At 41.2% G+C, this 11,416-nt stretch overlaps 2 protein-coding genes across 2 annotated transcripts; one reads left to right on the forward strand and one right to left on the reverse strand.

Annotated features, from left to right (window-relative positions):
* Window positions 1–844: 844 nt before the first annotated feature.
* On the reverse strand, window positions 845–4,412 carry LOC121541859 (zinc finger protein-like 1). Its single transcript, XM_041851198.2, has 8 exons — window positions 4,146–4,412; window positions 3,762–3,878; window positions 3,532–3,643; window positions 3,206–3,399; window positions 2,875–2,941; window positions 2,431–2,655; window positions 2,052–2,199; window positions 845–1,837 (listed from the first exon to the last, which is right to left on the reverse strand). Exons 2-8 carry the CDS (start codon window positions 3,861–3,863, stop codon window positions 1,651–1,653), a joined length of 1,035 nt encoding a protein of 344 aa, XP_041707132.1. The 5' UTR covers window positions 3,864–3,878; window positions 4,146–4,412; the 3' UTR covers window positions 845–1,650.
* Window positions 4,413–4,799: 387 nt separating this feature from the next.
* On the forward strand, window positions 4,800–8,022 carry cdca5 (cell division cycle associated 5). The gene is made up of 5 exons (XM_041851199.2): window positions 4,800–5,137; window positions 5,633–5,700; window positions 5,857–5,925; window positions 6,042–6,560; window positions 6,948–8,022. The coding sequence occupies exons 1-5, from the start codon at window positions 5,104–5,106 to the stop codon at window positions 7,026–7,028; spliced, it is 771 nt and encodes a 256-aa protein (XP_041707133.1). The 5' UTR covers window positions 4,800–5,103; the 3' UTR covers window positions 7,029–8,022.
* The last annotated feature ends 3,394 nt before the right edge of the window (window positions 8,023–11,416 follow it).

Genomic DNA, 11,416 nt, shown 5'->3' on the forward strand with positions numbered 1-11,416 from the left:
TTAGTCTGTCATAGTTGACGTGTACCTATGATGAAAATTACAGGCCTCTCATCTTTTTAAGTGGGAGAACTTGCACAATTGGTGGCTGACTAAATACTTTTCCCCCCCACTTTTTTCCTAAAAAAGAAATGATATTGATACATTGACCGAATTGCCTTCTGCAGAGTAAGCATCAGCAAGAGATGTTTGTTCCTCAAATATTTTAACATGTTTAATGTCACTTGGAGAAAATTAAGACGATCCTGTTTAACACTTTTTTTTGTTACTACATGATTCCATGTGTTATTTCATAGCTTCCTGAGTGGTGCAGTGGTCTAAGGCATCGCAGTGCTAGCTGTGCCACTAGAGATCCTGGTTCGAATCCAGGCTCTGTCGTAGCCGGCCGCGACCGGGAGACCCATGGGGCGGCGCACAATTGGCCCAGCGTCGTCCAGGGTAGGGGAGGGAATGGCCGGCAGGGATGTAGCTCAGTTGGTAGAGCATGGCGTTTGCAACGCCAGGGTTGTGGGTTCGATAAAATAATGTATGTGCTAACTGTAAGTCGCTCTGGATAAGAGCGTCTGCTAAATGACTAAAATGTAAAAAAAATGTTAATAGTTTTGATGTCTTCACTTGTTCTACAATGTAGAACACAGTAAAAATAAAGAAAAACCCTTGAATGAGTAGGTGTCCAAACTTTTGACTGGTACTGTATGTGACTTCTCAAACATATATAATTATTTTAAATAGAGGTCCCATCAACACACCTACCCACTAACACCTTTAGTAACACTTCAAACTCTGGAGAAAGTAGATCACTATCAAACATACAGTGTCTGAACACAGGGCACTTGTGGATTTAAAAGACTGTATTTGCTATTTTAATGCTAAACCAAGACCAATGTGTTAACAACCACTATTTGAATATCCTGACAGTATCTGTTGTACATTGTTTGTTTATCCACAAAATATTAAAACGTATATTGCATACAGAATGAGAAAATTGGTTACAAACATTTAGTCCAGTTCAACACAAAACACACACACCATCTTTCATTCAATTTCTATATTTACAGACTTGAATATTTAATCACCATACAAGTAATACAGTATGTGAATGTCAGACGTAGCATTCTTCCAGTTCAACACAAATCTCACACTCACTCAAGTAACTTGAACAACTGTTATTGATGCCCCCGTCAAAAATACCTTTGTTTTTAGCAGATGTTGCAACAAGCCATATTTGTGTCATATAGAATACAGTATTTCTGTTGTGAAAATGTGTTTTCCCATTACCATTAATTCCAACATTGCAATCTCATTTGATGTGCAGTGGGTCAAAATATATATACACATTCATTTTACATATAGCTCTAAAAGCAAATGTAAATAATAATAGTTTGAAAGTGTGTACATACACACACAAGCCGGTTATATAGCCTATTAGTTCTGAGAAGTAGATGCTTAGGAAATCTGCACCTGCCTATCCCAAAGAGGGAAGAAGGGTGTAAGGTTGCTATCATTTCCAGGTCAAAATGCACCATCCCATCCTCTTCTTTCATGTCCGAGAGAGAAGGCATCTCTCTGCCTTTACTGGTCGCACCATCTTAGATGGTCTTATAAAATCAGCCCCATGTTCAACACTCACTAGTACTTGGAGGTGGGTGCTGGTCAGTTGTTGCCCACTCGGATGTTGGGGTTTAGTAGGGGGTCTAAGTTGGGGTCAGAGTCGGCTGAAGCACGGCCCAGTTTAGCCATAATGATGATTAAGGTAAAGAATCCCAGAACTCCAACCAGAAGGAGCATGAAGACCCTCTGCTTCCAGGACAGGCCTGTCCTCTTGGAACCTGCCCGGTTTCTGAGAACACAAATTAATTGACATTTTCAACAGAGTTAAGAGAAATTGAAGAAAGGACTCTACCTTTGGAGACAGAGTAATAGATAATCTGATCTATAAAATGTAGATTAAGTACTGTTTTCCATATGTAATGAGGTTTGATAGGAAAGGTGTACTTGCTGTCTAATAACAAAATGAAGAGCAGTTACTTTAAATAACTAGTAACATTACTGACTTGAGAATCCGTGCAAACCAGCTGAGTGCTGGTCGTCGCCGGTACTTGTCATCATCAAAGTCAATCTGTGTCACAGAGCTGTGTCCAGAGCTGTGTCCAGAGCTGTGTCCAGAGTCCCTTGTATCATAGATCTTCCTTGGGGATGATGCTGGAAGCAATAATTCACATGAAATGAATAACCAAATATGAGGATACAGCATACATTATACACATGCATCTACGTGAGGAATATCAGATGTGTCATCAAAAATTACAGGAACTAGGATTAGAGTTGAAGCTAAGGTTTCACCTAGCCTGTATGGCATGACAACACTGTGGTTGGAAATGGTTAGGATTAGGATAGTTCCACTAAACCTGGGTATCATTCATAGTCCTTTACCTGTGTGTACGGTGATGGTGTCAGTGGTGGTTGCAGTAATCATGTTGACCACAGAGTGTTGTTCATGAGCCACCATCTCCCCGTTGTTGTGGAGATTTCCATGATCTTCCTGTACTGTGGATGGAACTGGAGTAGGGGCGAGGCTAGGGTTGGGGCTGCTGGCGTAGGAGTGGGTGGGGTAAGCTTTGTGGGTGGGGTAAGCTTCAGTCGGCTCCAATGCTGGTGCTAGCACAGTGGGGGAGAAGGGAAGGCAAATGTTACAGTAAACTCCCTGATTCAAACAAACAAATCCAACATTTAGCTTAGCATATGTCATGATGCCCTGGATTAAAAAAAAAAAAGCATCTGATAAATGGCATATATTATATTATGCCTTCAGTTGCAATACAGGCTTCCTTACTTTGGACCAATAAGGCAGTAACAAGAGCAGAAACAATGACTTACCATCAAACGTGGACCAGTCAGCATAATTAGTGACATCCTGTGTGCTGTCTTTTACAGGTTCTTCAATCTTGCAGTGGAGAAAGTATGTACATGTTAGAGTTAGATTGTCACAGAACACCTATTTCACAATATGTGTCTTCTCTCTGAAAGAAACACTTCATTTACAGGGTCCTAAAAAGTTAATTCTGTTTATGCTCTAACATACAGTATTTTACACTAATATAATACACAATTTAATGTCAGCCAGCATTTGAACCAGTATCCCCCTTGTCACTATCACTATTCAATGTCCCTGACTGCTAGTGTGAATCAGCCCATCCCTATTCCTCACCAGAGGTAGGCCTAGTCCAGCTCTGGCCCAGTTGACTAAGGACAACTGTTCCCTCAGCATGTCAGCTATTGGGCTGGCCAGGTTGGAGGGGGGAAACACTGGACCCTGGCAGCTGGGGCACTGGTATCCCGCAGGAGCAGTGTGTAGGGGCAACCGGGCTGCCAGGTCATGAAGACAGGCCCAGTGGAATACATCTTGGATAGAGAGAAAGAAAGAGCAATGAACCAGAGGGTTTGTGCAAATTCCATACAGCAGTAATATCAAGCAACAGCAATAAGGAGGAGAGTTCCATTAAAAAAAAGAATCCAATATGTTGATATTCTTACCATAGCAGACCAATCTGACAGTATCCTGGGAGATCAGTGGGTTATTACACAGTCGACAGTTAGGGTTGTAATCACTATCCTGAAGCCACTGGAGGTAGGACTGCACTATACACTGGGGATCAGAAAGGTAGAGAAAAATACTTCTTAGTTTAGTGGCAAACACAACTACTATGTGGTCTATATTTCATTTAACATGACACATTGGGTACTTAGAGCTCCCATCCACTGACCTTGTTGTGGTTGGAGACAAGACAATGCTCACACACATTCACCCGATGTTCAAAGCAGAACAAGTTGGTCACCTTCCTCTTAGGACACTTGCACAGACCCATGGTCTGTCTGTTGTGCTGTAGACAAGTGACCACCAAAACAAGCTTCAGCAACGACATAACTAGTTAACATTATAGCTATTAACTAAGTAATAGTCTGATATCCAAGGCATATCTACTCATGGCTCAAATGTGGTTTGATGATTACATATGGCATAGGTGCAAGACACTTGTATGTGTTGATACTGTAGATATATAGCTAAAGCTAACGTTAGCTAAACTAGCTAGTTCTCTAGCATCAGATGCGTTTCGGGTGGCTTTAGTTGTAGGTTAACTGAACCTTACCTGTCACACAAGCTTTATCCTCGATGATTTATCGTTTGAAGGAAAGGGTTGTACAAATAACTAAAGCTAGAAAATGCGAATGTTTTCAGATGCGGACATTTTGCCACGTCTCTTCCGGCAGTCGCAGAATAATGATGTCACATAAGCGTGGAACATCTACGGTAATGGTTAGAAGGAATCCAGCTTTTATACAAATGAAAGTCAAAAGTTGATTTATTTTTTGCATTTTAGCTAACCCTAGCCTTTACCTAAGTATCCTAACCTGCTACGTTAATTCTCCAAACCTGCTGCGTAAATTCTCCTAACCTGCTTCGAAAAGTCAAATCTGACGTTATTTTGACAAAAGCTGTATCCCTTCTAGCCAGGGACCCACATTTTCTAGAGCTGCTCCAGGATCTGTTTTTACAGTTTGAACTCGGGTTGTCAGTTAACGATTCGTTTGGCGAGAGCTGATCATCAGTCAGATTTTATTTTAGATTAAAAAGAAACGTTGGCGCACTCAATGGGAGTCAGCCTCACCCACATTAAATGTTCGATTTATTCACTAATTCATTTGCGTCTTTATTGTAATTTATTTATTTAGATATAATCGCATATTTATCGTTTATTTAGTACCTGCTGAAGTAAAAGGTTATGAAGAAAGATAAAATAATGGACAGGAAGTGCACTTAAATGTCACTTCCGGTACTTCAAGGCGGGCAATTTTGAAACTAGCTACTCTTAAGTTATCCAGTCGTAATTTTGCATTACATCGATTTTGCATTAGTTATTAGTTGCCTAGTTAACTTGTGTGATATATTTATTTGCTAACTAAATAATTGTTTTTTTTCTCATTTCGTAAGTTAGCTAGCTTGTTGTCGTTAGCTACTAGCCAGCTAACGTTAATGTGCAGTCTTGCTAGCTAGCTAACCAGCCACCGAATTAATGTATTAGTAAATAAGTTGGACAAACGGCAAGGATGAGCAACGAGACACCTCAAACATTTTTGTCTGGTCAGTATGTTCGCTATTTTGTTCTTTATTTCTTAATTTAGAGAAGTGCTTCTGTTTCGTGCTTGCCTGTAACTAGCAGATGTGTGGTTCACTCCAAAATCAAATGTTTTAATGGCGAGATGATTCTCACTGTCAGTCAAATTGTCAAATGTTATCTATTGTGTAGACTCAGTTAGACAGCTATGCCCCAATCTCAAATCAATGGGGAAGATGGGCATAATTTATTTCCATAATTTTAATGTATATCTTGCCCATGTCTTTTCATATTGAGGCATACAGCTGGATCTTCACAACGGATGGCTTTGAAGATGGACTCCTCTCGACATTAGGCCAAGCTTTTAGATACAAAAAAAATATAGAAAAAAAAATACTGTAACTTTACCAGTCAAGGGACCAGTGAAGTCATGTTGCTAACTAAAGATCTCACATCATTGTTAGCTGTATAAAGGGATGCTGGTGTTGATGGTTGGGCCATTCTTTGTCTTATCATACCAGATTCTACCAGCCAACCACGAAGGAGGTCAGCGCGGTTGACCTCTCCAAATCAAAATGTCCCCAACTCGGTAAGTAGTACCTTTGTCAGCAGCTAGACACCACCAGTCTTTCTGAACCAGTAACATTTCAATTGACCTATTGACATAGTCAAACTGCCTCCTGCAAACATCTTCAGTATTGTCAGTGCTTTGTCTAAGGATATATAATGTTACTGTAATCCACAGGCTCCTACAAACGCCATGAAACGCAGCATCACTGTGAGGAAGATTGCACCCAGGAAAACACAATTCAATGTAAGTTGAAAGAACACAGCTAATTATTTTCCAGAATAAGCTGCATAGTTTTAAAATGTTTGGTCCTGCTATTTCTTATCAGCCCAGTCATATGTGCACAATTGCTTTTGTTTCAGGTACTCTCAAATGACAACAAAGAAAATGAACAAAGATTGTCTGAAGGCAGTCAGAAGAAGACCAAAATTTCTACCCCAGGACCTGCCCAGGTTCCTCCACCAAAAGCCACCATGCTCTCCCCGATCTTGGCTCCCTCACCACCCTGTCCCCAGGCTGCAGCGGACCCTGAGGACTCGGCATGGTCACAGAAGGTGCGTCGGTCCTACAGCCGCCTAAGCCTAGGGGATAGTTCGTTTGAGCATCCGCAAGGCCAGGCCGTGTCCTCCCCATCTCCTCTGCGTCGGGAGACCATGTTTGGGTTTGAGAAGCTTCAGACACCCCAGGTTATCCGCAAAGTGGAGCAGTCCAGGGTGGGCCCTGAGGCCTCCAGGTCTCTCAGTGGGGTCAGCTCCTTCACCCTGCTAGAAGGGGACGACAGTGCTGCCACTGCTCCCGACCCTGAGCCAGATGTCAACATCCCTGGAGTCGCTATGGTAAAGGAGAAGAGGAGGAGGAGGAAGAAGGTTCCTCAACTAAAAGTAAGTGAGATCATAACTGTAATTAGCGGATACTCACTGCTCTCAGGGCAGGTCTGCCAGGTTTTGACTAGCAGAAATGACTACGCAGCTGGTTAGGAGAATTATGAATAGGGTTAGCTAAAATACTAAAATTGTCCGCAACTCCAACATATCTAGCTACAACTACCCTGAAAACAGTATTGGTTTCCAATAATGAGATTCTGTGAGAAAAGAGGGCATATGGATAGTCAACTTAACCGTAGTAGACTACAGTGTACATTACCACCATCAAGATATGATAAGTAACACTTATTGCTCGCTTAAACTATTTTCAAGATGGAGATGTGCAAGAACCTATACCATATGTATCTTTGTGTTGATCTAATTTTCAATTCCCTTCCTACCCAGCTGGCAGAGCTTGATGACCTTGCGGCAAAGATGAATGCAGAGTTTGAGGAGGCGGAAGGATTTGATTTGGTGGTGGAATAAACTCATAGGTCATCCACAAAGACTTCGACATGTAACTACAAAGCCTTTTTGCCAAGATTGGAGAAAGTACACGTTTGTAATTTCTATGATTGAATTTCAAAGGCAATGAGGCGTTAAAGTAGTTGATATTTGCATGAATATGGCACCTATGGGAACAACAAACATAGGATTACCTTACAATACAGAGATGTAGATAGGCTTTTTCACCGTTCTAAATGTGAGATTGGTTTCAAAACTGACCTAATGCGAGTTGTGTAATCTTAAAACCGGATTCTATCTTCACTGATGTTCCTGTCACTTTGATAGGTTTAATGATATTTCTTTTCTTTTTGAGACTACAACTTCATTAGGTCACAGGGACATCATCTTGTGTTGATGAGCACCCTTTATATTTTAAATGATTGTTAAATCATTGTAAATTGGATTACAGACAGCGGGTGTGTTTTAACCTGTAAGACGTATTTACAAAGCATATTCTGTGATGTTGAGATTACAGCTGTTTGTTTTTTGTTTTTTACTTTGTTAGTTTCCTAAGTGTTAGAATTTGGGACAGAAGATGTCCAAACTAATAATCTTTATCATGGCAGCTTGTCATGTCCTACAATGATTTCAGAACTTGTGCTTTTGGATTTGATTGAACCTGCATGTCATGCATCCACCAATCACATTTGTTCCCTAGAGGGTGCTCTCACCCTCTCATTGTGGCTTCTTCATCACTGTTTTAACATTTAAAAAAAAAAATGTAATTATCTTTATTCCTCTCATATGATTGTTTTGATATTAGTGATTAAGACTTTATCTGATCACATGTATTATCTGATCTAAAACACTTCTTCTTATTGGCTGACTTCTTCTCCGTGACCGACTCCAGTATATCCTATGGTTGAAGAGGTCTCTTCCTGCATTTTTTTGTTGTTGTTGTAAGGACTAGCATATAGTTGTGTTGCTTTTTGCGAATTTCTGTTTCATGAATATAATAAATAGTTTGAGCTAATTTCTGTCTAATACTTCTAATAATAATGGTTGTATGAAACAAACTGAGTTTTAGATGTTTTTTCCTTTGTATGCATTTGGTATTACAAATGTGCTACATGGTACCATCCTTAAGGTAATACATTTTTCTTTACCAGGCCAGTGATACAGAATGTCCATTTGTTTATATTGAGTATCAATGTTCTAGGTCTCCGAAATAAGATTATCCTTAGAATTTAAGGAGTCACTTTATTTCTGAGTTATATAACCTATATTTGGGTTGGGTCTCACATTAGCCCCACACTGCTTTGACCTTCCGTTCTCTTTGCTGGAGGGTCTCAGTGCAGTGCTGCCATTGATTGCGAGGGCTGTACTGTATCACATAATTGGCAATCGATTCGAGAAAAGGGGCTGCGGGCGATGGACAACTACAGACAATAGGATTGTATTGCTATAACCTCAGCGCTAGAAATTAATTAAAATGAATGTCTAGATAACTGGTGTCAAACATCCCAGAAGCACTTGTGTCCCTCTGTACTTACCAACTGTCAGGGTCTAGTGATATGGTAATTGCATGTGATCATTCATTGCAAGCAATCGTGTTTCTTGGTATGTGGTTGCTTGTATCATGCTATTGGAATTCAATGGAGTTCTCAATGCCTTCCTTACTTTTAGTTGTCATGGTGACTATTCCAGTGATACAATAGGGCCAGGCAGGTCAATAGCAAGCTGGGCATTAATAACCAGTCAGTCTCCTAAACACTGAAATCCAAACAGTTGAATTGTATACATAACTTAAGGGCAACTTTATTTGAGAAAATGCACAGACAACATATTGGTTTCAGTCTAAACTTCATATAGTGCTTTGACATGAAAATAACAATAGTGAGTTCTTGAATATTATGATTGAGTTATTGAATAAACTACATCCCCTAAGATTGTTGGACAAATAAGTATTTTAAAAAGTAACATTGACCGTGTTTCTTTAATAAATTAGCTGACCAATGTTTTATTTTATTGGGCATGCCAAAAATAGAAAATAGCGCATGTTTTGTCTATGAAGTAGTTTTCACATGAGATTTGAAATCGCTTGGGGCTAATGGATGGGTGCAAAGGATTTATTGATGTTTCTGTGGTTGTTTCATGCACGCTCCACCGCAATTGGAAAATTGTTTCATCAGATGGAGGGTGCCAGCAGAATCCAAGTACAAAACATCAATGAGCACCTCAGCCTGTGTCATTCTTTATGGGTCCTCTGACAGAGTATGTGCTGGCGCTCGCTGCTTTTGTGGTTTAGGATCATATCTGAATTCATTATTAAGATCAAGTTAATTGAGTTAAGTTGATTTTATGTTTCTTTACTTAGACTGATAAGGATACTTGAATTACTGGCACATCAAAATAAAAAAAATCATACCATGTTTTAGGTAAGTCTGACCGTGATTTGAGACTGATGGAATTTGCTGATATGTTATGTTTGTGTTTACTTCAAATATTTCAATAAAAACTTAACAGATGTTAGTAGTTTTGTAACAGCTGCATTTAGAAAAAAGTGCTCAGTTTGAATTAGCTCACAAAAAATATGTATTCAACATGAAGTAATTTCCTAGCTTTGCTTTAATTCTATGTTATTTTTCCGAATAGTTGAGCTCTGGTCCAGAAAATATATTTGAATCATCAGAAAGTATCAAAGAAATAACACAGGAAGAGGAATAGTTGCAGATTGTCCCTGCACCCAGGGACTACCACACGGAAGCAGTGGAGGACTTGGGTTTGGGGAAGCAGCAGGTGATGGAGAGGTACTTCACTCCGGTGCAGCTTAAGCAGGGGACCAGGAGCCATAGGCACAGCAAGCCCCACCTCCATGACCATCAAGAGAGGGACCACAAGCACTGCAAGATGGCTGACCAAAAAACGGATCGCCACAAACACCATCTCCACCATCACCACAACCATGATTATCATCACCATCCTCATCACCAGCACCAACAAGAGCTAGATTGGTCAGAGGACCACAATGATCATGGGTATGTTTGATTACATTAGTTTATTAGTGCACCAATTTCTGAAATCTGCCTGGATGGAATTTCTTGTTTTTATATTAAACATTTTGGAAATTGGACATATTTTGAGAAATATTATGCAGATGTGACAAAATGATCTTGTCCTAGTTAATTTAACCAGCGCTGCATTATTGTAAAACATGTAACTCACAGGAGGTTGGTGGCACCTTAATTGGGGAGGATGGGCTTGTGGTAATGGCTGGAGCGGAATAAGTGAAATGGTATCAAATACATCAAACACATGATTTCCATGTGTTTGATGCCATTCCATTCACTCCGTTCCAGCCATTATTATGAGCTGTCCTCCTCTCAGCAGCCTCCACTGGTGTAACTGAGCCCTAAGAGTATGGTCTCTGCCTCAGTGAAATACTGAACACTGCTGTCATCCTGTTCTCCTCTTGCAGTAGCAACCATTCAACATCAGAGGGCAACATTGTCCGCCACCATCACCATGGCCACAACAATCACCCTCACCACCACAATGAGAAATCTCACCACTCTCCCCCTGACCATCCTCATCACCACCATCAACCACATCACCATGCCACAGATGTGACCTCCCACCCTCAGGTTGCAGCAACTTCCTCCAGCTCCTCCTCTGGTTCCTCATCATCATCTTTCTCATCTTACTCCTCTTCTTTAACATCATCCTCTTCCTCCTCGTCATCCTATGGCTCTTCATCCACCTGGTCCTCTCAGACCAATATAAATGAGTCCGTGAAGGATTACAAACATCCACTGCAGAAGCCCAAGTACTCACAGTCCTGCACTGACATCTCTAGGGGGAGGAAGGCCTATGATGATGAGGAAGATGACACCTCTCCTTTAATAGATGATGAAGGCCATCGCCACAAGTCCCCCAGCCAGGAAAGGAGCCTGAAAGAGAAAAAGAAAGCCGTGTCCTCTCATCTGACCCCTGCCAAGATCACCCTGAAGAAGCAGGACAGTGCTAAATTGGCAGGAATGGCTGGCAAAGTCCGCAAGGCAAAGTCAATGGAGGCGCTGTCCCATTGTGAGGACAGGGATAGAGATGCAGATACCATTGTAGATCAGGAGGAGTTGGAGAAAAGGAAGGAGGTAGCCAAGAAGAACTTAGTGAAGGACAAACTGAAGTTCTCTGCCTTTCTGAACGAGATCACCAGGCAGGTGCTCAGCCCGTACAGACTCACCTCTCTTGGAGTCACAGCTGCTAACAGGCCCAGCAGCCCAGGACAAGCCTCCCTGAGGTTCCCCAAGGTGGAGCGCACAGGGAAGCAGAGGCAAAGGCAGAAGAGTAGTCGGCCTGGCAGTGCAAGCTCTACGACAGTTAGTGTCCACTCCCATATCAGCAGGCAGTCCCGCTCCCATCTCAGC

The sequence above is a fragment of the Coregonus clupeaformis genome, chromosome 27, assembly GCF_020615455.1.
Source record: "Coregonus clupeaformis isolate EN_2021a chromosome 27, ASM2061545v1, whole genome shotgun sequence".
Taxonomy (NCBI): domain Eukaryota; kingdom Metazoa; phylum Chordata; class Actinopteri; order Salmoniformes; family Salmonidae; genus Coregonus; species Coregonus clupeaformis.

What these genes read in the sequence shown, in the direction of transcription:
- LOC121541859 (XM_041851198.2), bottom strand. Translation starts at nt 3,863, where the DNA reads ATGGGTCTGTGCAAGTGTCCTAAGAGGAAGGTGACCAACTTGTTCTGC. An exon ending in CTGGACTAGGCCTACCTCTG is followed by an intron (nt 2,942 to 3,205) that starts GTGAGGAATAGG and finishes CTCCACTGCAAG; the next exon opens with ATTGAAGAACCTGTAAAAGA. An exon ending in CACCATCACCGTACACACAG is followed by an intron (nt 2,200 to 2,430) that starts GTAAAGGACTAT and finishes TATTGCTTCCAG; the next exon opens with CATCATCCCCAAGGAAGATC.
- cdca5 (XM_041851199.2), top strand. Translation starts at nt 5,104, where the DNA reads ATGAGCAACGAGACACCTCAAACATTTTTGTCTG. An exon ending in ACCTCAAACATTTTTGTCTG is followed by an intron (nt 5,138 to 5,632) that starts GTCAGTATGTTC and finishes TTATCATACCAG; the next exon opens with ATTCTACCAGCCAACCACGA. An exon ending in CCAGGAAAACACAATTCAAT is followed by an intron (nt 5,926 to 6,041) that starts GTAAGTTGAAAG and finishes CTTTTGTTTCAG; the next exon opens with GTACTCTCAAATGACAACAA.